The sequence below is a fragment of the Xiphias gladius genome, chromosome 16 (assembly GCF_016859285.1).
Source record: "Xiphias gladius isolate SHS-SW01 ecotype Sanya breed wild chromosome 16, ASM1685928v1, whole genome shotgun sequence".
NCBI classification, from domain to species: domain Eukaryota; kingdom Metazoa; phylum Chordata; class Actinopteri; order Istiophoriformes; family Xiphiidae; genus Xiphias; species Xiphias gladius.
In genome coordinates, this window is record NC_053415.1 from 4,456,084 (window position 1) to 4,483,379 (window position 27,296).

The following is a 27,296-nucleotide window of genomic DNA, read 5'->3' on the forward strand; positions in this document are numbered from 1 at the left end:
CTTCGTAGTGGTTCCCCCTAGAGTAGGCGTCTCCAGGACCACATTTAGCCATGATGGCACACACACAAGACTCACAAGGTGAAAACAATACCAGTCCCACTGTCGCAGCCGGTAATAACTGTTGGCCAATGCTTGTTTGAAAAGCTTATGCTAGCCATGATGCATCACAGTTTATCTGGGACACTGAAAAAAAATAACTCGGACTGTGTTGTGTTTAGGGCAGTTTATTGTCTAAAGTATGTGGACGTCATCCTGTCTGCTCAATGAGCTGCTCTGAAGGCAGCGCTGTGGATGATTGAAAGAGTTTATGAATATGACACACAGATTAAATTGAAATGTGATGGATTGTGTAAATATAAAAAAGGTAGGGAAGATTAAAAAGGACATGAGACAAGGTGACCAAGACTATAGAAGGGATCAATCTGGGATTCATGAGTTTTATTTCCTCCTATTCAGACTGAAAGCGTCATCATTCATTGGCAGGACTCAGTGGTTCGCTTTTGACTATTTTACTGCTCAAATGAAATATACAAGACTTCCTGCCAATACCGAAGCAGACCGGTTTGCAACCTAACATGCAATTAAAATCAATACCTTTACGTTGTGGACTTCATATCTGAGCAGCAGCTTAGTGCTTTCATGCTGATACCTACAGCACTTTATAAAGACAAGTCATTGTTTTACAAAAACACTTCAGGAGGTCATAAAACATATTACCCTCCACAGCTGTAGTTCTTTGAAACACAACATGTACGAGCAGTTTCTTCACTCACCAATGACACGCAACATTGTACATTACATTACCAGCTCTGTTTATTGTCATCTGTTCCAGACCCAATGGCGAATCTGACTCTGACACTGTCTGGTTGTCTCATAAATAATGCAGCTAATGAAAACTAATGTTCGGGAGGTGATTTGATTCCTACAAAAAAAAAACAGTTTATCAGAAGGAGTTCGGAGTAATATTAAAACACACTATATCAAATACATTTCAGACTGCTGAAACCATATTTGTTTTTCTAAAATGCAGTGTACCAATCACGTAAATGCAGTCAGAACCAATATTGATATACTCTGCCACCTATCCTGGGAGTTTTATTTGAATGTGTCAGAGAATAGCTTTTTTTTATTCATGCTAAATCTCACAAAATGCAAAGACTACTAAAAAGAAAATACTGGTAGAGGAGGAAAACTAGTGAAATAGAGACATTAAGTTATCTGTATTCAAACAAGTGACCAGAAATACAGATGAGACTGATCCATGTCACACCAACAAACACTCACAGGAAATGTAATAAAGCACTCAGTGGTGAGATCATTTTTCCATCCCATGTCCTCATGTTAATGGAACACTGCTGTTCGGCTCCTTGAGACTCCACTTCCACTGTAGAGCAAGTTTACACTAAGCGTTTTTTACGTGTGACACACAGGGCATCTGTTAGCGACTTCCTCCGCTATTTTCAATCTCTAGCAGGGAACAGGAATCAGACCTTTTCCTCAGCTGCAGAATGACAGCATGTGTAAGTCTGAGGTTTCCTTTGAAATGTCACCAGAAGAATAGAAAAAGCTCTACAGTATTTAATAGTACCAATCAAACCATTATCTGAACTATGTATGTGCTTGTCATTTTAACAGACTTTCACCATCCTCAGTAGTACAGTCCTCTCAAATGACCATAAAAGGATGTGGGCACAGGAAGCAGCCATTTACACAAGGCTTAGTGGTGTGTGTTTGAAGGCGGGAAGAAGCTGCTGGCTGACATCAGAAAGTCAGATCCTTCTCTCCCAGTGACGAGAAGCACTGGTCCACGCTCTGGTCAGATACCTCCCCCAGTGTTGACGGGCTCCACTTGGGATTCTGGTCCCTGTCAACCAGCACTGGAGACACACAGAACATCAGGGCATAGAAAGGGGAAATCAGATGATGTGACTTGGCTTCAGCTAAGTGGAGCAATAACTCATCGATGACCTTTCTTAACCTTCACTGGTAACCAAACATCTAGTGATGATGAGTTTAGAAAAGAAGAATCGCCGCTCCACCTTTTGGACGGTGTGTGAGAAAGCACGAATATAGCACCTGACAAGGTAATCTGTCCAACTGGAAGTATTCAATAATCAGAGTCTCTGCAGATACTGGGAATGATGGTCTTTTTGTACTATGCGGCAGAAAACTATTATTTATTGATCATTGTGCTTTAGTTCTTTATAGCTCCCTGTGGAATCCATACAACTTATGCTGCATCACTGAAATTCAACATCCACCCTGCTCGACTTCAGTTGCCCATATGCTGCAGTGACTTACCAGCTCTTACGCCCTCATAGAAGTCGCAGCCCCTCTGCAAAACAACAGCAACAATCCCATCAGATGACACCTTTTTACATTTTACTCGATGATTAAGATTAGTAATACTGGCATTCTAACTTAAAAGATGAATGCAAGGTTGTTACTCAATGCAATGAAACCCTCAACTTGAAGAGTAATCGACCAATTCCCCAATTCCTGTCCAATTATGATTACTACAAGAATGAAAAGTATGAAAATGAAGCTAATGGATATTGATGGTTAGTGTATAGGTTGACACTCCAGTTAGAGAAAGTTGTTTTTACCATGCAGGCCTGGCTCAGTCGATACTCCATCACCAACACGTCCTGCAGGCTCAGAGAGGCACCGGCCTGCAGCTGCTTATAGGTGATCTTCAGGGACGTGGGAGACATTTTGGACAATGTCTGGAGAAGGAGACACGGGGAATTTTTATGTTCAAGAGACTGAACCTTTTGAGCACAAAGACTGCGATGGACTGCTCAATTTGCTTTTAGATCATTTAGCTGCAAAATATGGAAAAAACAAAGAAAACAACGTGCAAACACAGACAAAGGTGGTTCTTCATTTTTAATATAGAATGCAGGATAGTGAGTCTGTGGTGTCGTAGTAACTAAGGAAGTGGGTTTATGATAAATATTTGATGGCTGAGCTGACCACCACTGGCTCCAATTCAGATTTTCGTGGTTTGAAAGGATACTGGAAATGGAATATTTCTTGAGCTATACAAAACTTATCAAATATGAACTCTATTTCAAGTATTACAAATGAAATAATAAACAATTATCCGTCGATGGAGGCTCATGTTAACAGCTGGTTAGCGGTAGCGTATTCTGGAGTGACCTCTGATTAGGGAGGGGGCCTGATCAGAGATGGGCACTGTTTCATCAGGATGTGCACTGTCATTCACAGATTTGATCTTGCTGGAATATCCTGCTGTGTGAATGAGCTGAAAAACAAAAAAACTCAGAGGAGTCCCATTCATGAAAAGAGTGGATTTTAGTTTCATGAAGGCAAATTTATGGAATGAAGCCACTGTGGCCCGCTAAGTGCTGTGAAATCTCTCAGGAGGGATTTTGGTTCGGCCATCAAGGCTCAAGACTACGACTAACCCCATTAAGTGCTTAGCCTGAGGTAAATGCTAATTACTAACATACAGTATTCTGCCAAAGCCAAATAATGCCCTGGCTCCCTTCCAGCGTTGTCAGTGGGAGTTATCTTTGCAGGACTGCAGACAGGGAATATACAGAGGTACAGCAGTTCTTCAGCAGTATTTTAATATAGTCTGTATAACCACAATATAAGTGTATGTGTGTCAAGATGGCTGACGATAGAAACATAGACATTATCACCAAGCCTCTGCCCCGGTGTTACCGGATTTCTGTACATTTATTCTACTAAGAGAACAAAAGCTATTATGTCAGTGATTCTGATGAAGCTGCAGGTCAAGAACATACCTCAGCTTGTTTCTTAGCAAACTCAGAGCCATCTGCCTTCAGATTCTGCATTATTCCCTCCACACTGCTGGAGCTGAACAACCTTAGGGAAGGAAACACCGACACGGATTTCAGCAGGTTACCTCGATTGCCTTCATTTTAACTGAAAAGAAAAGCTGGGTATCCCTTCGAAAAATGAATTCGACTGTGGTGCTATGCTTTCCGATGAGTCCAATTCTAAAGCAGAAGTCAGGTGATCTTCTATATTTTTCTTATTAAAAAAACAAAACAAAAAAAAACAAAACATGAAAAGACCAAAACCAACAATGACTTCCTAAAAAGTATTGTCTGAGTATTAAAAGCTTTATATATATATCTTATTCCTCTGTGCCAAGAGCTCTATTGTTGTCCAAAAAACCCACTAGAGAGCTGCACTGTTAAGCTACAGCACCAAATCTGCAGCTAAAAATAGTCCCCGACGAACACGTTCTTGACTGTACCCCTTTCAAGTAGCATCTGCTACAAACCAGGCTCCAGCGGTTTTAAGACACTACTCAGCTGCTTTTGTAGCTCCTCAGTAGGAATGAATGGGCTTGGGGCTGTAACACACTGTAGGTTTTGGTCTTTTCGTGGCATTTGTTAACAATAACAAAAATACAGAATATCACCCTGTCTTATCCTTTAATTAACTAGCTGTTTACTAGCTGCTTTCTTGGTACACCATTCAGATTATGTTTATGTTTGGGAACACAGAGATTCAATGCCTACCTGTCAATATCAGACATGTGCTGGTCCAAGACAAAAGGCTTCTCAGAATCCAGACTACTCTGTGGCGAGAGAGAGCACAATTATTCTCAACACAGACATAGGCTGAGATGTCTGAGGGGCAGATCATCGCCTATTTAAGCCGTTTTGGATATTTCAAGTTCAACCACAGTTGTACGGCTGAAATGTGTAAAGATTCAAACCTGGTTCTGGTAGGTGTCCAGAACTCTGGCGACGTCTTCAGCAGAGGGAGACTTCAAGTCCACCAGCTCCTTCTCCAGGTCTGGGATCTATTGAAGTATTGAAGGCACGAGATTAACAGTAGCCACAAAAAATGCTTGCATATTTTTACTTTCTGTGGCTGACTGTTGATTCCATGAGGTACTATGCTAGTGCTCAGTTTTATCATTTTAAAAATAATCCCATGTTTGGATGGATGCAGGATCTTTCACTCTACGTTTTCTCAGCAGCAAAATATATTTTTAAAGAGAGAAGTTACCTTGGTTTAAGAATTTCGATTACAGATTTCTTCTTCTGTGAGTTTATGTGCAGGAATTTTCTATTACTAATCGAATACCACTCATGACATTGTAACACTCCAAAAAAGTTTTTAATTTTTATTCTGGGCTACGTCAACAAAGAAGATTACATGTGAAGGTACTGCTGTGTGGGAGTCCATTAGTTGGGAAGGTCCTGCAAGCACATTAACAAGAAGCACATTCATCAAATTTTATTTTATCAAAAACAGACTGCTGCCATTAATCTGACCTTTCCTTCATTACCACTCAGGTGAGGTGTTTTTCCAACCTTGTTTTTGGTCAAACTTTGCTGTAAAAACTGTCTAAATAAACTGAATCCACCCCACTGCTTGTGTGTCCTGAAGTTCAAGGTTACAGTCTTAAAACAAACTCTGCCACCCACTGTTTTGATGTCAGGCCAACAGCAAGACAAACACAACCTTCCTGTGGACCAGCCAGTGTATGCTGGCACCTATAAACAAGAGGGAGGCACCCAGTGACTCAGCATCCAGCTTTCCAGTGGAGCTTTAAACCCCCCCACCCCCACCATGTTCGTGTTTTGCACTTGTCCCTGCAGCACCACTAGCACTCCCACTCAAACTGTGCATGGGCTGTTGACTGGTGTAGATAATGAAGTGAAAGCAATGTACTGGAGCTCTCTGTTGTTTGGCTTTTCAAGGGTTTGCCAACAGTCACTTCTTAGCGCGTGGTGAGTCTATCTGCTAACTTGAGCTTCTATACCTTCTTAGACTCTACGAAGTGAGTGGCAACTCCAGCTCTGTGTACATCACGTCCCTTGAGACGGAAGCCTGTCAAAGCCAGAAACAGACCCAGCCTGCCCCGGAGCCTCGGCAGAAAATAGCCACCTCCCACGTCAGGGAAAAGCCCTGTCAAAATAAAACAGGAAGTTACACATTTAAACACATTTTTGTAGAGTTTCAATAACCATCTATCACTCTTCACCTTGTCAAAAACCCCACCAGTAACACATCGATTTACCACGTGACTTCAATTTAAAGCTAGCAAGGTTTCCTTAAAATGAGATGATCCCAAAGATATTCTACGTACTACAGTGTAAGAAAAGCAGCAATACGCATACTTGGAACCAACTAATACTTGGCACTTTGCTCTTAATTTCCAACTTTACATGCACTATGATTAAATAAGCCACTAACAAAACAAATGACTGCTAAAACATCCCCAACAGCCAGACATGCAGTTTAGGACTATTTATTATTATGAAATCTTTCATCACAATCCACAGGCCTATTTTGTACACAATTCATATGTACGTATTATCCATAATGTTTCCATTTGATTTCAGTGGTTCTGACAGGAAACTGGATCCATTGTTCCCAGCTGGTTTTCTGGCAGCTTTGGTAGCGTGGCATGAGGCGAAAAGGGGGAAGTGAATGCGAGGTAGAGAGGGATTAGATGAGTTGACCTGATTCAGGGCTGAAAATGTAATATCATAAATGCATCAGATTATGGCTGTTGCTCAGAATTTTAGCAGGGCTGGGTTAAATCTGTTAATCCGCCCACAGAAGGGGTTAACATTATCACGTGAGGGAGAGCAGGAGTGTGTTAGTTTTACATTATTATGTTGTTTACTGAATAATCTGCAGATTATTTTCTTGATTAAACGATTTCATCATTTTTAAAATAAAATTTAATAGTGAAAAATGCATCTCGTGATTTTCCACATCCCTAGATTACATCTTCAGATGTCTTACTGTTTTGTTCAACCAACAGTCCTAAACCCAAAGATATTCAGTTTACTACCGTGTATGACAAAGAAAAACATTAAAATCTTCACATTTAAGAAGCTGGAAAAAAGAAAATGTTTGGCAACGCTGCCAGAAAAATTACTAAAATGATGTAGCCCAAAATAAAACGATCATCTGATTTTCAAAATAGTTGCTGATTAGGTTTCTGTCCATTGACTAATTGATTAATGGATTAATTGTTGCAGCTCTAGTGTAGTTTACGAAGGCATGAAGTAAATAATTATTCTAAAGCCTGTGCATTTGTAACCCTGACTGCTTTGCAAGAATCCTAAAACATAGTAATATAGGTATCCTCAGGGAGTAACTTTATAACTTTTAAAATGAGTAATGGCTATAGAATATATTTGAGCAATGATTATTCTGATTTTTCAACAAATCCCATGAAAAGACCAAAACCAATAATGCATTAGTACGTCTCACTATACTTTCCTATCCTCCTATCATCTTCAATTCATTGATGGTTTGGGTCTTTTCATGATATTCGTTGATAATAAGAAAAATCTCTATGTAATAAAGTCTTATTACTCCAGTGCTGACTCTTAATAATTGTGCCACACATTTGCATGAGGTTTTCCCTCATTATGACGCGCACCCACTCGTCTTTGGCCCTTGTCTTTGAAGGGTGATTGTTGATTAAAAAGTGCTGTTGGAAGTGGTGGGGAGCGGTAGGGGGAGGGCTATTAATAAATCATGGTCAGGGCCTTCTAAAGGGCAGTGGAAGCCCTGATAAATTGACGAATCCTGAAAGGAACGATGCATGAGATCCTTTCCAACCATTCGTTTGGCCATCACGAGATGGTATACAAGACATGTGAAAACATGTCAGGAGCAGTTCTGTAAGTAGTATGGCAGTAATTAGGGATACACTGCAAAAAAAAAAAAAAAAAAAAATCACTATACTTTTCATATTATAATGTTACCCGAGGAATCACTTTAACTTTTGATTACATTTCTGAGTAGTTTTGTTGAACCTGTTGAATGATCATTATACAATACATTCAATTTTCAAAATTTTACATTGTTCACTAGTTCCCCTCCTGGTGTGCTCATCTGCATGTGTTGGATAATTAAAAATGCCCGTGACATCACAATGTTTGGGCTGTGGGAAGAGAGTTCAAAACATGGGCTCTTTTCCACAGCAGACATTTTGACGTGTCATGGCAGCAAAGCACAAGTGTAACTTATGACAATAATGATGGCTCTGTTACATCTGGGGGTTCCAGTAAGATGTACCGCACCAGGGTCCGAGGATAGGTACATCTTAAGGGAATGCGGCCATCTTTAAAATGATTGGTTATACCCGTGCTTGAGAAGTCAAAAGGTCCTCCATGAAAAGCCTTTTATTGAATTCAACTGGATTTTTCCCCGATGTTCCCATGTTCGGAGCTTTGGCCCTGGGAGGGTGTAGATAGCCAAGTGCTACTTCGTGACACATGGTGTCTACAGCTGCTTCGTTATCACTGATTCGCTTTGCGTTGGAGTGCATTACTCACTATTACGACGCCAAAGTTGCACCCACCAATTTGCCAACACCCCACCTGCCAGAGACCCAAGCATAAAAGAGCACATGCCCTTGAATCATTTGCATGACTGATAACGTTGCAGTCTGAGGACACCGTAGACCGATAGCAGCTATCATATTAAACTCTTTTAACACTTCTGCAAGATCCATTATGTAAATGTGAAGCATGTTGTTATTACTTCGAGTAATTAAGGCAAATCTGCATTCTCCAGACTTGTACAGCATACATCCGCTGCAAGCAGGCCCATGACATCGTGTTTTATCCATCTTGTTACTACAGGCCTGTTACAGTACACTATTAACTCTTCTAATGTCTGCATCTTATATCTGTTGCTTTTTTATTTTTCCAACTGTGAAGTGCTTTGTGAGGTCAGCTCATAAAAGATGTGATATAAAAAACATACTTTATGATCTAGTAAATACATTTTTAATGTGGATATTCTCAGTAGGAAACAAGGGACAGCTGACACTAGTCTCTACCAAATGAGTACAGTATCAAAGTAAAAGTGGAACTAGGTGCCTGCAAGTTTCATTAACATACATTTCAATTCTATAAGCAACTGTGGTGTACACACACTGGGGTTTTCCCATATTTTGGTTGTTTAGACTTTGTGCTATCTTGCTTAATTGACTTCTCCCTCCCTCTCCTGTTTTGTTGCACCTGTTAGGACTCACATTATTTCAGCCTAGCCCACCCGTCTTCATTCTGAAAAGAGGTCTCATCAGCCAGAATAACTGCCTTGGAGTCAAATCCAGTTAGGGGGGAAATGGCTTCAAAAAACAACCAGGGAGAAAAAAAACATAAAGACCAGTGGAAGCTTCTGAGTCGAAAATAAATCAAAACATGAAATGCTTTCTTTAAAAAGGCCCCGCACACCCACACAGGTGTTTTCACTCGTGAGAAGAGGTCTAATAAGTCAGAATAAAAGAGAGACGTTAACTGTGCTCGACACCATTTCAGGGCTGGAATTTGTCAAACTTAATTTCAAACTTTTTCAAGTCTGTTCCAGCTCTTGAAACCCTCTCTATAATACTGGCATACCTCAGTGGAAAAAAAGCCAGATTCCACGCTGTGACTATAGTTAGAGTAAACTCAGCAAATAAGAGGAGCTCTTGAGAGGATTCCACCCCAGGAATCACGGTTAAAATAAACATGTGGGGTGTTGAAGCAGCTTTAATCTCCGTGAAAATGCTGTTCCAAGAAGGAAGTGGTGCAATGCGAAGTCTATGTTTCTGATTCAGGAGAGGACGTGCAGATAATGGCAGTGCAGAGGCTTGGCAGTCAAGTGCCTTTAGTAACAACAGTGACAAGGTGTTATGACCAGAGCAGCTCAGAAGAGGACCGACCAAGATTTCCTGCCGTCTTGCCAAAGGGACTGGTGAGTTTAAAAGACACCGGGAGGCTCTTGTTTTTTTTATGAGATTAATAATGAGACTAAACAGAATGTATCTGTTTTGTTTACTGTGCTACTTCACCAGCAAGTACTGGACCACACACACGGGTGCGTGTGTGTGGATTAAAGGAAAACAAACACGCGGATGCAAGAATTAACATTTACAGAGACACCCTGATACACACATACTCTAAATCAATCCTCTCATATAGTCAGTTCTCCACCTGTGCAATTGAATTATCATCCCATTTGCTCCCACTCTTCAGTATATGGCCTTGCTTTTGAGAAAATCCCACAAAACTATCAGACCACATCAATGAGAACCTCAGCCTTTTTCTTTCTGTTAGTCATTTCCTCTCCACTGATAACATAATCTTGATCCTTAGCCTGCTCCAGACATCTGAGTCAGATACCACAGCACAGCACTACACATCAGCTGAAAATGTATTTTGGAGTCTGAGCCAAGAATACACCAGAATAAGCTTGATGCGTGTGCGCGCGTGTGTTTGTGTGTCAAATAGGGGATGACGTGAGTGTCCTTGGAAGCTTCCAAGTGTGAGGGAATGAGTGCATGCAGTCAATTTATGAGGAAGTGAAGAGATTCACATTGAAGCTTCAAAAAACTTTCAAGCAAGCAACTTCTGCACCAAGTACTCACTGTATTTCCTACTTGTCACCTAATTCCAACTGAATTATTTGGAACATCTGGGCAGAAAGTCTGTCAAGAGCATTTAAAGTGATCATCAAACATGTTTAAGGACAACCTCAGAATCCATCAACCATCTGTATGAGGTCAATACACCGAGCGAGATGACACTGAGGACATTAGCTGTCTGGGTAGTTCACAAGCTCATTCTGACCCCAAACCCACTGTGAGTAATGCATTGGTATACCAGCCTTCTGCAAATAATTTATACAAGCTCACATTCATATGTACAGCACTTAAAGAACTGTGATAAGCCATCTGGACTCAAGTGACTACAGACTAGTTTATGCTATAACATCAGAGTTGTTAGAGCTTTGTTACTAAGCTCCTCAGTGCCTCAGGAGAAGGCCATCTGTCTATAGGAGTCAATTAGCTAAAGAGCAAACTATAGCTTAGTATCCTGGCAACAGCCACTTATACTCAAACTGCCTTAGTGTGAAACGCCAAAATAAGTTCTTGATGATTTTATAGACACCAAGCCATTTAGCCACCAAAAGAGGGTAAAAAGGGAAGCTGCAGAGTTGGGGGATAATCCTTTGTGGGTTTGTCATTATGAGCAACATCTTTCATTTTACACATAATTATTTGACCAGCTGCTACCAGACAAAACGACACGCATCACAGGGGTAGAGGGTCAAGTGGATGAAAGATTGCTTTCTTCAGCTGATCCACGTGGAACAGCGTTTAATTATGTTATGTATTATTACATTCTGCTACTATACTAAATACTGCTTGTTTTTGCTGGGCAGTATTAGATGATGCAAATGAGGTTTGCAAGTTTCTAGAACTATATAAGTTCTAAGCATTTTTTTCTTTTTAAATAGCTCTTTATTTTAGGATTTCAACTCTTCTACGATGTGAAAACACAGAGCATTAAAGTAGGTTAATGAAAACATTATCAAAATGTGGTTTTGTTGGAGTGGTTGAATTTAAAGTGAAATGAGGACTCAGTGTTCGTTAACTTTAAATTTTACTAATTCAACTTAAATTAACTATTTGTTTTATTTTTTTTCTGAGAAATGATTTATTTGAAAATTCAAGAATTTTGGGTCCCATCTCTCCCCTGGTTGATGCAATCCATTATTTATTTATTTTTTTTAATTTCTTATCCTCCTGAGGTGCCGGATCAAATAAGTGTGTCTGTGGTAAAGCTGCAGCTGTACTAGAAAAATACAGAGGACTGCTGCAGTATCACCATGACATGTCTGTGTGTCCAGGATATACAGCAGATTGAAAGGAATGGACTATACTGTTGAAATCAATATCATGATATTAATAGCAAGATTAATTTATATTAATAATAATTATACTGATCTTTATCATAATACGTCAAATAAATACAAATCACATCAAATGTATAATACTGTGTCAAACTGGTGTTTGATGCAATACATATTTTAATAACTATTTTTTTATTTAATGTTTTGTATAACAGTAACAGAACATGATCATAATATCACAATACACCATTGAAGGTCAATACACAATAACACTAAAGTCTGAATCATTAAGCTCTACAAATCAGTGCTTAGAAGACACACATCATGACTTTTTCTCTCGTGGCATCGTGACGTTGTAACTACTACAACTATTGCATGGATTGCCATGAAAGTGTTGTCAGTTTGTTTGATTTTCTCCTATGGTTGATCCACTTTCCAGTTCCCCTTACCGTCTCCTCATTTCTCTCACTTGCATCTTATCTTCTCTCCCATTTAATTTGCAAGAAGGAGAAGCAAAGGGGGAATTGAGGAAACATGTCTTTTGGGAAAAGAGAAATCCTGCTTTCCGAAGTGACAAGCGGCATCAGTCACTGATGGTGGCTGCACAGCTCGATCACCTGTCAGCAGGCTTAAGGCTGTTTTGTGGTATCTTATTACTCTGGGTTTTATTTGAACAGAATGTGATGTACTTTACAATGAGGGCATACAATTTCCACTATAGTTTTGAAATTTACTTTACCACCACTAGTAAGGATCAAAAAGTAACTTGGGACCTAAACTTTTATCCGGCTTGCATTTAGTTTTCTTGACCAATGCAACCTAACAGAGCTGCTGGCGTGACTATAGACTCTTATTTTCCACAATACCACACTGGGCATTTTTGCAGACAATCCCTCGAATCCATTACTATCAGTATGAGGTTATCTATCCTATAAAGTACTGTACTAAATAGAATTCAGCTATCAGACAGACGTTGTGTCTATGAAACATATGAATTGGATCCAGTTGGGTCAGCAACTGAAATCACTGCTCCTCCATAATTAATATGCTGGATACCCATTAACACTGATGTGGGTCAACCAGTGGCCGCCCCTCATCCCTTTATCGAGGAAGACAGAAGCCAGTGCAGCCGGAGAGTCTTACCGATGGCAGTCTCTGGCATGGCAAACAGCGTCTTCTCAGTGGCCACTCGAAACCGTCCGTGAACTGACAGACCTACGCCCTGCAGGTGGAGGAGAACAAAGGTTAGGAAAAAAAAATAAAAAATAAAAAAAAATAAAAAATCAGTAACCTGATGAAAAGAGGAGGCAACCGGCTGGGCAAAGAGAATACACAGAGGGGGAAAGCAGGGCATAGTGAAAACATTAATAACTGTCACCTCTACAAAGAAAGACTGACCAGAAGTTTGAGATGGAAAATGCTGACTGGAAAAAAAAAAAAAAGGAAACCAGGCCAACCCTGCGTAAGTGTGTGTCTGATTAACGTGGGTGGCGCCCGGCAGGGAGAGGTGAGGCTAATGAGCAGCACTGGCCAGAGGACATTTCCAGCACAATGAGAACTCTGTGTGCGTGTCTGTGTGTTAAATTATACAGTTACCATGGAAACAGTATACCCATGCATGCATCCTGGCTTACATGTATCATACAGTGTAGATACACAGACAGGTGCATTGTACTGCCTGACAGGTCAATGACCATGTAGTTCAATTAGAAGAATTATTAACACTTAAGCTTTTCTTTTCTAATGACAGTTTCAGACACTTGTAGACAGCATAGCTCAGTCTGAGTCAAGATCACAGTGAACAGAAATGAACTTGAAAGAAATACAGCCACACACTCACAAAAACACACGCACATACAGAATGGCAGCTGTTAATTCAATTCAATTCAATTTCATTTATGTAGCGCCAGATCATAACAGAGGTTATCTAAGGGCAATTTTCATGTAGAGCAGGTCTAGACCGTACTCTTAATGACTGCTTGACTGGTAAAGCCTATGCACCATTAAACAACAAGCCAATTTCAAACAAGATTTTGTCACAAAAAAACAATGGTAAACAACATTTCTTAATCGCAAACACAAAGAATAATACTTCATTAACTTATTTATCCAACTGTCGTTTATCTAAATAGCAGGGGACAAGGAGACCAAGCTCTCATTGTAATGTTCTGATATCCTGCTGATGAGACAAGGGGAAAATGCAGGATGGGCCAATAAAAATAATCAGTTACATTGTAATGTGGGCACCATCAATATTAAAATAAAAACAAGATAGTCATAAAGCTAGAGACAGGGCACAAAAAAAAAAAAAGTACTGTACTGAGCTCAAGGTAAAGAAGATGATAAATTCTGTTCTCTTTCTGGTGGGGATGGGGTCCAACAGTGGAAAGTAATCACATTACTCCACTGACCTTCAGTATTCTGATAATTTCTTATTAATTCAGTAATCATTCAGCCATAGGGGAATATGTTGTGATTGGATGCCTAATAATACCTAGGAGCAGGGTCATTTACTGGTCAGGTCAGAGGAAAATCCAATATGTCACTGACTGGTGGTGATTAATGACTCTGGAACATCAGCAGGTAAATCCCGAGGGTTTCAGATCCACATGAACCGGATGACACTGCTCATTCCTTTCTTTTAATGAATTCTTATATCTGGTTTGTGCCAAGGTGGCATCGTCAAAGCACATACATCTGTTTGTACAGCTCAATATCACAGGTGCCAAGATTTTTTTCTCTTGTCTGTTTCAATTTCAGATAGATAGATAGATAGATAGACAGATAGACAGATTTACAGTGGGATGATGTCATATACGTTTACAGCTTTTATAGGCTCTGGTAGAGTTTTACAAATATTAAATCTTCATAATACAAAGAGAAGTAAGTCACCTTCTTGGCCATTTGAGGTGTCGTGTCAACAGTTTTAGGGATGTCTCTTTTTAAAAAACGGCCTAGGAGGGAAGTGATTTAAAACCCTAGTTTGACATTATGGAAAACACTCTTATTTGCTTTCTTTCCTAGATTTAGATGAGACGATCAATACCACTGTAATATCTCTCTGTTAAATATAAAGCTACAGCCAGCAGATGATTAGCTTAGCTTAGCATAAAGACTGGAAAGAGGGGAAATGGCTACTCTGGCTCTAACCAGAGGTAAAAAAAAAAAGCCTACCAGCGCATAAATTAACACTTTATGTTATATTTGTTTAGTCTGTACAAAATGGAAGACTAATAATGGCAGGTTGCAGCACTTTATTATGTGCTGGACTCTTTCTTGCATATTTCCCAAACCACAGGGGATTTGTCTGTGGCAGCACTATAGTTGGCCACTGTAAAAAAAGGGAGGTCTAACTGCTGTAGTGTATCCTGCCAAATCTGCACTATTCAGCTCTATACATTACACGAAAAGTACAAAAGTGCTTTAAAGCTAGATGAATTTAGGTTACTACGTCTAAAGATTCAAAGTACCGACCTCTCTGTCATCAGCCTGCTTCTCTAGACTGAGAGAGTAATTTGACACCTGCTGCAGGGATGTAACAGAGCAAAAGAGGTTGTGTCTTTAATCAATCCCTGTATAACATGAAGTCCCACTTCAGCTGTGGAGGGCTGTCACATAAAGGAAAGGGTAGAAATAAACAGGTAATTGTGGGAAGTACCACTCTGCACCATGGGGATATTCGTGTACAATGAATGTGTCTTAAAAGTTTATAGATGGGGATCTTTACTCTAACATAAGACTGGAAAGCAAACACTGAAGGCTAAAAGCCACAGCACCTGCTGATGTTATCACTGAATCACTGGTACTGATTAACAACCTTATCATTACATTCATTTTGCGCTATGGGACTGTACAACAAAGTCATTTTTATTGCAACCTATGAGCCAAGCTAAATTTTATTGTTCTTAATATGGGGAAATCAGTTGCTGTAGCAGCTGCAACAGTATTGTAATTGTCAGAGAAGAAAGAAAGAGCACACAAGAAATCCCCAAAAAAACAACACAACTGAAATAAATAATAAAGCAATGTAACAACAAAGGAAAATAACTATTTCAGCATGATACATAGAAGTTTATTCTAGCATGTTTTCAAGGCTGTTGAAAAAGTTAGCAAGCCACACAAGGAGGACTGTGGTAGGAAAGGAAAAGTAGCGAAACTGAACCTTTGAGCCAAATGGGCATACACATTACGACATACAGCAACAAATCATGACACAGTTGCATTCAACTGGGGAGCAGTGAACAAGACAGAGTGAAAAACTCTTCCCCAAATATTAACTTTGCAATGAAATATAACAGAAAAAAAGCAGCATATCCTCACATCTGGAAGCCGATATTCATCAAATGTTTGGCATTTTTGCTTGATCAGTGAGAATAATTGTTCTCTCTATAATAATTTTTATTGAGATCATTCAATTTTTACACCATAGACCTCTCTCATCATTACTCTCATATATTTTTGCATAAGCACAATCTGTAATAAAAAATAAGAAGTACAAAGCAAAATAAAACGTACAAACTAACAAAACACAAACAATCAAATGATACAAAAAAACAGGTAAGGAAATGTATGGAACAGGTTGGAATAAAGATAACTTGCTTACAGCACAAAGGAAAATCACATTCATTGATTTCCTTCAGAAGACAATGGTAAATCAATTATTTTGTCCATTATTTACACCCTAAAAAAACTATACCATAAAATAGCCAAGTTCAATGGCACTACAGTATTGTATCCATTTAACTAAATATGACTGAAATTTGCTCACTTGCAGCTTTAAAGAAAATATTAATTTTACTGCCTGACCAATACATTGGTCAGCCGAATTTATTGGCTGATATGGGCCTATCACAGATATATCAGTATCAGCATATATGTTATCCGATAAGCACCAATACAAAAGTTTTTATTTAGAACATAATGGTGCCATCACAGTTTGTTGAGCAGACAGTGCTCCAACGCCATTGTTTACAATACTCTCAGCACTGTCTGCAGCACGTGTAGCAGAGTACGCGGAGTCAAGCAGTTTGCTGTAAAGTTAATAAAGTTGTTTACTGTATTTTTTGAAAAAAAAAAAATAATAAAGTTAATAAACCACAACCCCATCATTTTTCCCTTCATATACTTTTGTGTTTCTTATGTTTATCCGGCTTTGATTATTTGATAGAAATTATGTCTCATTTGTAAATATCTATAAAAATCCTTTTGTTCCAGTTGGAAGATATCTTTTAGGGTTTGAATATCTTGAATTTCATTGTACAAAGGTACAGTAAGCAGAGAGCCCCCTTGTGGCCTAATTTTTAAATCTTTTGTCTAGATTTAAAGTATTTAAATCCGTGTCATAGCACACCATATCAGATATTTTTCTTCAGTTTTTAAATTGAACCATATCATTCAATATTTTCAGAGGTTAACTAATCCCTGGGTTGTCCTTATCTGTTAAGATTGTACATCAACTTTTATCTGGTATCATAGCTTGAACTGGGGTATTGTCTGTTAGAGCAGTCTCAAAAACTTTACATTGTGAAATGTATTTGGGATTACAACAGCAAGTAAGTGCTCTTAATTGAGCAGCCCTGTCATAGTCCCTCAGGTATGGCAGTGCTAGAACCCCTTTATTTCTTGCTCCTCCTTGGTTTTTTGCCCTGCTACGGGTACTTTGAAATGAGTCAATCCCACTCCACAAACAGCTCATCTGGAACATCAACAGGCAAGGTTTGAAACAGATAAAAAGGTCTTGGTAATAAGTTCATTTTCACCGATTCAACTCTAGAGGGTAGCCCATGAATAGAAACAGTTTCCATCTGGCTATGTCTGCTTTAATTTTTGAGTTCAGTGGATCATAATTGATGGGCCTAAGTCTGTCAAAATCTTTAGGCAGATACACCCTGAGATATTCAATTGATTCTGCCTGCTAATTAAGGTTTTAATCAGATTCTGTGTTATCTGGAGGGGCATAGTTAGACTTGGGTCTTCTGTACATCTATTTTATACCCTGACAAAAGGTCCAAATACTAGAAGTGAATTAATTAAATTGGAAATAGAGAAAGAGGGGTCACTCAAATAAACCAGGACATCATCAGCAAAATGAGCAATTATATGTTCGAACCCTGCTATGCTTATTCCTTTCATGCTGTGGGGCGGTTTAATCCATTGGCTGGGTGGTTCAATGAACAATCCAAAGAGGAATGGAGAGCTGACACACCCCTGACGGCACCCTGTCTCAAGAGGGGAACTGTTTGTTTAATTCCCATTCATTTCAATTCTAGAGGATGGCTTATCATAGAGACTCTTGATAATATTAATATCATCCTGATGAAACCAAAATTTTTTCTAAACCTTGACACATTCAGTTTTGTAATGCCCTCTTTTGTGATCACTGATACTGTGGCAAGACGGTGGGATTCACCCTATTCTAGTGCCCAATTACAAGCAGAGAGAAAGCCTGGTGTAAGCTTTTTTAAGTATTTGATACCATTCTGAGTTAAATCCGTCCGTGCCCCTAGATTTTATTGGTTTAAGTCTATCAGTGGCCTCATATGCGGTATCTCTTGTACTGTTATTTTTTATTTAAGCATGTCATTTTGAACCGCAGGGTTTCAGGGAAGATTTATTGAATGTAAGAAAGAGTCTATATTCCCATCTCATTGTTCTGGTGGTTTAGCATAAAGTCGTTTGTAGTAAGATTCAAATACACTTTTAATTTCCTGAAACTTTTAATGGGTTGTTTATGTTATTGAATCACATATTTTATATCTATATTTTAATTTGCCTGCTGTTATTGCAACTTCTTTGCCAAGAGCTTCACAGAATGACCAACAACTTCATCGTGTCTGTGTTTCAAAAGTATTATCTTCTTTTCTAAATCATGGGTATGTAAATTGTCAATCTCATTTCTAACTTTTTTGATATCTTGAAGAAGATCCTGGTTCATTTTCTTTTGATTTTCTATTTCTAGACATTTTAGCACAGTTTCTGCTGTCTTAATTTCTTCAGAAAAGAAGAGATTGCAGTAATCTTCCCTCTCAGCCCTGCCTTACTAGCATCCCATAGCACGGATGGATTCACCTCCCCCTTATCATTTTTGTTCCATATACAGCTTAAGCGCTTTCTCAATTTGTTCTTTAATGTGTGGTCTGTTTAATATACTTGAGTTTGGTCTTCAAAGAGTAGATTTATGTTGGTTACCTTAAGAGAGAGTAACTGACAGTGGCACATAATCTGAAATGTCTATTGTTCCTATTTCGCAGTCAGTTGTCAGTCTGCATATCTCTCCCAAAAGCCAAGAAATAGTCAATTCTGGAGTAAACTGCATGGGGGTGAGTGTAAAATGTAAGGTTTCGATTTGTGGGGAAGAAGTCCCTCCATACATCTATTATCCCTATATCTTGCATTGGGTAATTTATTCTTCTAACAATTGATGGTATCTGGTGAATACCTAATCTAGCAGAATCTAATTTAGTTATTCAGACAGACATTCAGATCATCTCCACAAATGAGTATACTTTGGGTTTCAGAAGATATAATGTTGAAAATATTTTGTAAAAAACTAAAATCACAGCCAGGTGGGGAATAAACATTAAATAATGTCAGTGGGATCCCCTCTATTTGCCCTTTTAACAAAATAAACCTTACCTCCTTGTCTTTAATTTCTGAGGCATGTCCATGGTTTATCCTATTAGAAATTAATATAGCCAATCCTCTGCTGTGGCCAGAGTCAGTACTGAAGAAAAAACAAACTTGAAGCCCATCCTATTCTGTTTATTATGTTCTGCTTGGGAGAAGTGGGTTTTTCCGTCAATACACTATACATGATTTCTCTTTCTGTAACTTGGTTCGAATTTTAGCCTGTTTAATAGGATTGGGGATTCCAGCGACATTAAAAGAAGTTTCTCTGATTTGGCGTATTCTATTCCCTTGCAGCTTAAACCATAATAGCTCCTGTCTTTACTCAAAACATAATCCAAAAGTTGCCCAACATCTCCCTTGTACTTTTATAGACCATAAAACATAAATATATACAACAAAAGAACATGAAAATAATTGATTGATTCCTAATATTGTTGATTCATTTTCTTTTGATCAACTAATCAATTAATTGCATATTAAACTTCAGACGTAGTTAGTCAGCCAGTGCAGGACAAATGTGGTCCACTGTGGAGCAGTCAAAACACAGGTATTTTGCCTGAGGGATAACATCAATTTATTTGGAGTATACGGTAAGTGTAGGAAATATCCTGAAAATTATGAATAATTTATAGATGTGGGTTTACTTAAAGTCAATGTACGTATGATCCCTATTTATGAAATATTTACTTCATACTGCATTCGGGCTCATAAGAGATCAATAAAACTGTCTATAATATATTACACTGTACACAAATATAAGGGCTAAATCACTGCCAACCAACAATTATTGACTCTGTGATTACAGTACACAAGCTGTAGTCACCTTGCTCTTAGTGAACAGCAAAAAAAGAGACAAGTACAGAGCAAGAGAGCAGTGCTATAGGGTTTGCCTTGAGGCTGTGTGACAAATCACCACAGAGGATTAAAAATATCTGATCACTGGAGGCTAAACAGACCTCTGCAAAGAGTAGCTGGGCTTCTGGACAAGACAGATCCCAATACAAAAAAAAAAAGGCAAGATACAGAGACACAGACTGTGATTTATGTCCCCTTAGGACATGAAATACATCATGACTGCACTTTGTCAACACGTCAGCACTTGGGCTTAGAGCAAAGACAGGCACTGGGTTCATTTTCTCTATGAACAAGTTGGATATGCAGAATTTGAAAACAATCAGTGTATGGAACTCCAAAATAAACAATATTAAATAAGACATTATGAAATAAGTAGTTAGGGAATGATTATGCATTAAATTTACTGAGATGTTATTGCATCACTTATTATCGTAGTGAGAATTTAATTCGAGTTTATTATGTAATTTTAGTAATTTTTGAGATGCCCTTTTCAAATAACAACAACAAAACTATTATTATCATTATTATTACATTGTGGCATAATGACTTTTCATAATGTCTATTCATAATGTTTAAGATGAACACAGCAATCCTGGGCATTCTGAAATACAAATATAGTATAATTATATAAAAATTAATGCCAAAAAAGCTGTATTCCTAGGAAAATAAAGATGAAATCATATTTCATAATGATGAGCTGAGAATTTTAAAAAGATATTTAATGTTCACAAGTTGGTCATTTATATATGTTACTGCATTCTTCATACCACTGTTTGTTCCATAATTTATTCAATTATTACTGGCCATTTTAGAGTTCCATTTGAGTAAGGTAAAGTTTTTGCAAAACATCTAGTGTTCCTCTTGTGCTCATCTATTATTAGATACTGAATGAGCCATGTAGAATGGAGTGCGCTTGGAATATGATAAATTAACTATATACTGTGCATAATAGCAGCCATTTCCTCCAAAGTGTAGAAATAACACGACCTGAAAATAAACAGTGGGAATGCAGACTTTTTGAAATGAGTGAAAGAAAAAGAAAAAAGTCTTTTCGCAATGTTCGTTGGATGTACCCAGAGGAATGAGGAACCGTTTAATATCACATTACCCAAGTTTTGCCATAAAAGTAGTGGAACAATGTTACGTGCTGGTGTGGTACCACCAAGCACCATATAAGAACATGTCTCCAGATCCTGCTGTAAACAATGGAAATGTGAAAAAGTGTGCAGAGGAGCATGTTTATAGCTCCTGCTTACAAACAGAATAGCCTACAAAATTTATAACCAAGGAGGCATAGTTTACACTGACCATGAACGTGGAGCAGCTCATAAAGCCCTCATCAGGATCTCTGGCTTACTTTAAATAAACAAAATATTGATTGAGTAGATGAGGTGAAGTCCATTAAAATGATGTAGAGGAATTGCAAGACTCTCTGCATCTCTCCAGTGCACCACCTCTGCTCTCCAAGCAAAATAGAGGAAGTTAAGTTTGGCAAAATCATTAATTAATAGCTGCCACGGTGTATGAGAGTGGAAAAGCCTGTGTGGATAATGCAGAAGCCTTTCAGTTGGTGTGAACAGACACAAGTAAGAGGTATAAACACTTGAAGCGAAAGTGAAATCTGTTTGAAAATGCACAACATGCATGTTGCGTTACTTTCCAAATCACTCTTGCACTAAGTATTCACTTTCAAAACAGGCACTGTACTGGCTCTGAAAATGAAAACCTTCATGCAGGGATCAAAATCTGCCCAGAGGTCCTTTTTGGCTCTCACTGTTGTCTTCTAATCAGACGATGTGGACATAAGCAAATAAGAGCTCTGTTCTCCAGGAGACAGAGATTACAGTCATACAACGCTGGACAAATATCCATCAACGGGGCAGCAGCCACTACGCTACCCCTGTTAAAACCGTCTTAAAAACAATCAATGTGAGATGCCTACTGTCTGACTATGTAAATGTTTCAAATCTGAAGAGCAAACTCAAATGTGCTGAAAAGAGAGAGAGACAGAGTCTGCTCAAATGCAAAGCACAGCAGACACAGATTAATAACACTTCAGAGTTCGCAGACCTTAATTCTAGGGATTTTAAACTTGGAGAGCAATGAATGATGTGCGTGAGATGAGATCCTTGTGATGTAAGACAGAGTCAAACAGATAGACACTGTGTGTGTGTGTGTGTCTTTGACCTGTTAATGACATGTCTTTATTCCCTGTTGGTTTGTTATCATTAAGGCAAGAATACTTGTTCGTCGTGGGAGTTCTGCCCTGAGTTCTGTGCAGATCTGGGATCAGAGACTCTAGTGCCTCTCTGACTTTTCCATATATAGAACTAGCCTGTTTTCAGCCACTACACACATTAAACAGCAATCACCCTGAGGATGTCAACATTAGTGTCTTTGAGCTGACGTGACAGATATTAGAGGTAGACTTCAAATCACTATATTCCCACAAATTCATAGAAAAAAAGGTGAAATAAGTGTGATAAGCAGTGAAAATAGTTCAACAAACATCCCAGCTTTAAATTTCTGCTGGGATGATGAACAGAACTGACGTATACCACACCACACGGTACAGCATACATCAGAACCAAGCGCTCAGCTGTCCGTTGTATCCACTACTGCGTGTTGCTCTGACAAAAACATTATCGCTTCTGTCTCTTTTGGAAAGGAAAATGGTAAAAAGGGATGTGATTCATCATCAATGCTGTCTATACATGGGAAAAACAAGCAAAGGAGATCATTTTGCGGTTCACAGCTTCTAGGATTCATCACCCTGTAAATGTACCAGTGTGAAATATTTACTACACTTGAAAATACTAACAAAAAACGCTGCCATTTTTTTGGATATTTTCTTCTCTTTCAATTTCCTGTATTGAAAGTCCATAGCAGCCTATAGAACCAACTGGTAGTTTTTTTTTTTTTTTTGGTAAATAGATACATTGATACAGGTCAGCCCCGGAAATGGTAAAAACATCAAAGTCCAAAGTTTAATTCCTTAACACCCACTTCCCTTTTGTGATTGGTCTGTCTAAATGAAAACAAATGGAGTATTTTTGATCACTGATATTTGTAAGCCAGACCGCTGTCATGGTAGGGGGAAAATAACTTTGAAGCTGCACTCATCAATATTTTGAAATAACAACTGATGAAATGACTATATGTGATCTCACAGTGACAACCCCACAGAGAATTATCACTCAACTCTGCAGTTTCCTACAGTTTTACAGAGCATTTTAACGTCTTTTAGCTCATTGTTTTGGTTTTCCAGCCTGCAACTTTACTGTTTTCCTTCACTTTCACTCCTCCCATCTGCATTATTTCCAGAAGAAGGCAGCTGCTGTCGTTGAAAAAGCTCTGATGAACCCACTGTTCACTACCTTCCCAGCAGCAAACAGCAGACAGACAAAGTTAGCAAGTAGCTGTTGAACAATACTGGAGCCCTTAGCTGCTAAAGAGCCAGATATTTCCCTCAGGAGTTATCAAAGACCAAAACAGAGCTGATAAGAGAGTGAACATTGGACTTTTTAAACACAACTCTCTCCATATGTGTCGTTCTTCTCTGCCCTCTATGTCAACAGAAGATAAAACCATACATGACCCAACTACTGTCCTTTCATTTATTAAGCCCATCTCGTGCCATATTATTCCTAATTCCCTCTGCTTAAAAGAACTGCAAATTCAGAAAAATAGAGCACAGAACCAAGATCCCATCCGAAATAACACCACACAAGCCTTAAGTATAAAGAGCAGCAGTCAAACAAGAACACAGAAGCTCAAGAACAACAAATCAATTCAGTTTTCAAACCAAAAATACAGAAAGCTACAATTTAAAGTTCGAGAATCGTCATCAGTTAGATACCAAGGTACTTGATCTATACCACATACTGCGGTAAAAACTACTGGGAAAGAGATTTCAAGAATGCCAGAGAGTATAGTTCACAGAAACCAAGAATGAGGGTAGCTGTTGTGCGAAAGGGCTTGTTAGGTCCTCACACATCTCTGCGCCACGGGGACACTGACACACACGCAGAGACATGATGAGTAATGACCCAGTAGGTAATGGTGGCTGTGAGCAACCTTGGTGACACTTCAGGGGTAAAATCACAGTCAAGGTCAAACAGAGGAGATGTAAAAAAGAACAGACTCATCCAAAAGCCAGAGATCTTGTCCAACCAGGTGAGTTATACCATTTAATAAATTACAGAGCTTTCCTATCAAAGTCATTCCTGATGAATGAGCCTTTGTGCAGCTCTGTCTGAATTTAGAATCATCATACTTACTGTGGGGCAAAGGTTCCAATTCAAATTCGAACCATATCTGACACCTGGAGGGAAAAAACCAGTGGCAGCAACAATGCTTTGTCACTTTATGTTTCATCCAATCCGAGGCCACCTTGCCACTGGCAGCAGGTATCAGTGGAAGATAGTTCTCTACTGACACCCACTGGCAATACTAAATATCACACCTCATTCATTCAAACAGCAATGCTCATTAGCTATAAAGTAGCTAAAACTCTGCCAAAAAAATATAAATTTATGCATAAGGAAGGTACGTTGTTTGGTAAGGTCTAAGGTTAGCCTAAAAATGTAATATAAATATATTAAAAATAAATGTACTTACCCCTCCCATTGTTATTCCATCAATAAGGGCAATATATGGTTTCCTGCATACTCCTTGAAAGATGACATAAAATGTGTAAAAACAAGTAGGAAAAGTGACTTTAATAATGCCAAGTGGTTAAGCAGAGATCTGACTGTTGATAAGACAGGTGCAATTGTCATTGACGTCATTAGGCATACCTATAGCATTGTTGAGAATGTATTCCTCACGGAAAAAGTCCTGTGCAAGAGAGTCACCAGCCTTCCCCGCTTCCGTGACCGCTGAAAAAAAAAAAAGGGAACAAAATGATAATGAAGCGACATGGTTCTGCTACAGTCACGATGTTGCACATAAAAACTCTGCATTGACTGAAGCTGCAAGGCTACTCCTTACCTCTAATGTCTCCACCAGCACAGAAGGCTTTTCCACCTGCTCCTTTGATGATGACAATGTCAGTATCATTATCCTTTTCCCATTTCTAGAATCACACACACAGACACACACACACACACACACACACACAAATAGCAGCAGCAAATTTACAGGACATCATCATCATCAGAAACAAAACATATGTTGATTTGATCTGTTCCTAAGCTAAAGCAAGGTTAGGTGCCATTTAGTTTTGAGTTTGGACACTCAAAACAGAAGTTCAAAGAACCACAACTATTTAAAACTATTTAATTAATATTGAGACCAATGTAGTACTAAATTTTTCCATTTTAGTGTTTTCTGCATTTAATGACTGTAGTCTGTGAAGATGTGGCCTTCAGGGGACTGAAGATTTACAGGCAAGCTAAACAAGCAAGAGGATATTGGGATACTTTTAAGTGCAAATAATAAAACAGGTATGTGCTCCAATTCCAGAAAAAGAAGGCAATTTTTATTTGATGGGAGCAATGACTGTTTTATTACAAACATTTTTATGTGTGTCTTCTGGTATCCAGATACATCAAACCTAATTATTGTTTTCACAAAGTTAAAGTAGTTACATTCTTACATAAGTGCTACACTTAGGGGTAAAAATTGTGCATAAAAGAGTTTTTGTGCAGAATACAAGTGCTTCTCTAAATGAATAGGTTTATGAGCAAATCTATCCAACTCTCGACAATGTCAAACTAAATGAGATACTAGTAGCCAGTCCCTATCAGTAACTCACTGCTGTAAGAAATGACTTTTGACACACTCCAGTCCTTGACATTTGCCCCAGCTGAAGTTTCCATTAACCAGGCTTTCCATATACCTTGAGCTGAGGGTAGATCTGTCGAATCATGGTCATGTTGAGGGCATTCAGGACTTTGGGTCTGTTCATGGTGATCACACCAGCTCTGCCAATCTTCTCCAGGAGAACCTCTGGTTCCACATGACTGGACATCTGATGTAAAATAGATACAGCAGGCAACATATGTACCAATCTTTACAACGGACTGTAGAAAAATTCAAAAAGAGCAGTATTACTCAACTCAATTTAAATAGTAACAGTAACAGTCTTCTGATAAGGTGTACTGGTGTCCAGATTTCAGTTCCTGTGTCGACCTATCTAGCCGATTCCAGATAGCAGCATCTCTTATAGGACTCAAGTCCCCTAAATTTAATTTACAAAGCTTGTTCATTGAAGTCACAGGGGCCATCCACTTGAAAGACACTGCAGTGACATGCTGAAGAGGTGTCACATCAGTGTGAAATATGTGATGGACCTTTTAACTGGATAACACAGCAGAATCAATGATTATACGTTTAATATGTCAGAAGTGAAAACTGCCCTCAATTATTAAAAATAGAAATGAAAGATGAGAGAGTTCCTATAAAGTGCCCTGGATTAAAAAACAGGTTATCTCAGAAGTGAAGCCAGATCCAAGACAACTAAACTTCAATAGCAGTTTATCAGTTAATTGGCCAAAACCAGGTAAAGGGCAGCATCAATATTGGTTAATTTTTAAATCCACAAAAATACAAACAAACAATTAACAAATAAAATCAGTATGATAGTACATTATATTGGGTTGCTCACCATGTGGCCCTGGAGTCGCTGCAGCCTGCAGATGGACCTCAGCCTGAAGGAGACAGCCAGGACAGGGTGGTTGCAGATATTAACGACCGTCCAGGCTGCACACACAGCATCTGCTTTGGCTCCACAGTCTCACATTTTACTCAAGAGTTAAAACACTAACACAGGGGAGCTGGCCATAGACTCCCTCTCCGTTCTACCATATATCGCACATACAGTAAATAAAGTAAGTTAGTCCGCATCCTACACATACCTCAGCCTGCTTTCGGTATGCCTGACATTAAGCTACATTTCCAGCTTCACTGTTACACTAATATTCTGAAAGAAAAAGCCCTACTACACCGTATAGGTTAGGCTACAAAAGCCGTCACTTAGCACCTACCTGTATGTGGATGTCAAAACCGCTAAGGACATTATTATTTCTGCCTTGTGCCGCGTCGCCAACTGCGCGTTCAGGCACTACTTGTTTTTTCTGTTTTTTTTTTTCTTGCACTCTCCTTCTGAAGTTCTTGCGTTTAGCGTTTACTTCCGGGAAGAA

At 38.8% G+C, this 27,296-nt stretch overlaps 1 protein-coding gene across 2 annotated transcripts; it reads right to left on the reverse strand.

Moving 5' to 3' along the window:
* Positions 1-226: 226 nt before the first annotated feature.
* hibch (3-hydroxyisobutyryl-CoA hydrolase) lies at positions 227-27,296 on the reverse strand. Of its 2 annotated transcripts, none has more exons than XM_040147584.1 (14): positions 27,141-27,296; positions 26,762-26,804; positions 25,994-26,125; positions 25,144-25,228; positions 24,951-25,031; positions 24,772-24,824; positions 12,811-12,889; positions 5,780-5,925; positions 4,724-4,810; positions 4,524-4,582; positions 3,777-3,858; positions 2,607-2,726; positions 2,302-2,335; positions 227-1,877 (listed from the first exon to the last, which is right to left on the reverse strand). In XM_040147584.1, exons 1-14 carry the CDS (start codon positions 27,170-27,172, stop codon positions 1,762-1,764), a joined length of 1,149 nt encoding a protein of 382 aa, XP_040003518.1. In that variant the 5' UTR covers positions 27,173-27,296; the 3' UTR covers positions 227-1,761. The 2 variants fall into 2 exon arrangements, with proteins under 2 accessions (XP_040003518.1, XP_040003520.1); XM_040147586.1 differs by having other exon boundaries at positions 26,762-26,856.

Coding starts and splice junctions, on each gene's coding strand:
- hibch (XM_040147584.1), bottom strand. CDS start 27,172: ATGTCCTTAGCGGTTTTGACATCCACATACAG. Junction 24,825..24,950: donor CATTCTCAACAATGCTATAG/GTATGCCTAATG, acceptor TCATCTTTCAAG/GAGTATGCAGGAAACCATAT. Junction 5,926..12,810: donor CATGCCAGAGACTGCCATCG/GTAAGACTCTCC, acceptor TTATTTTGACAG/GGCTTTTCCCTGACGTGGGA.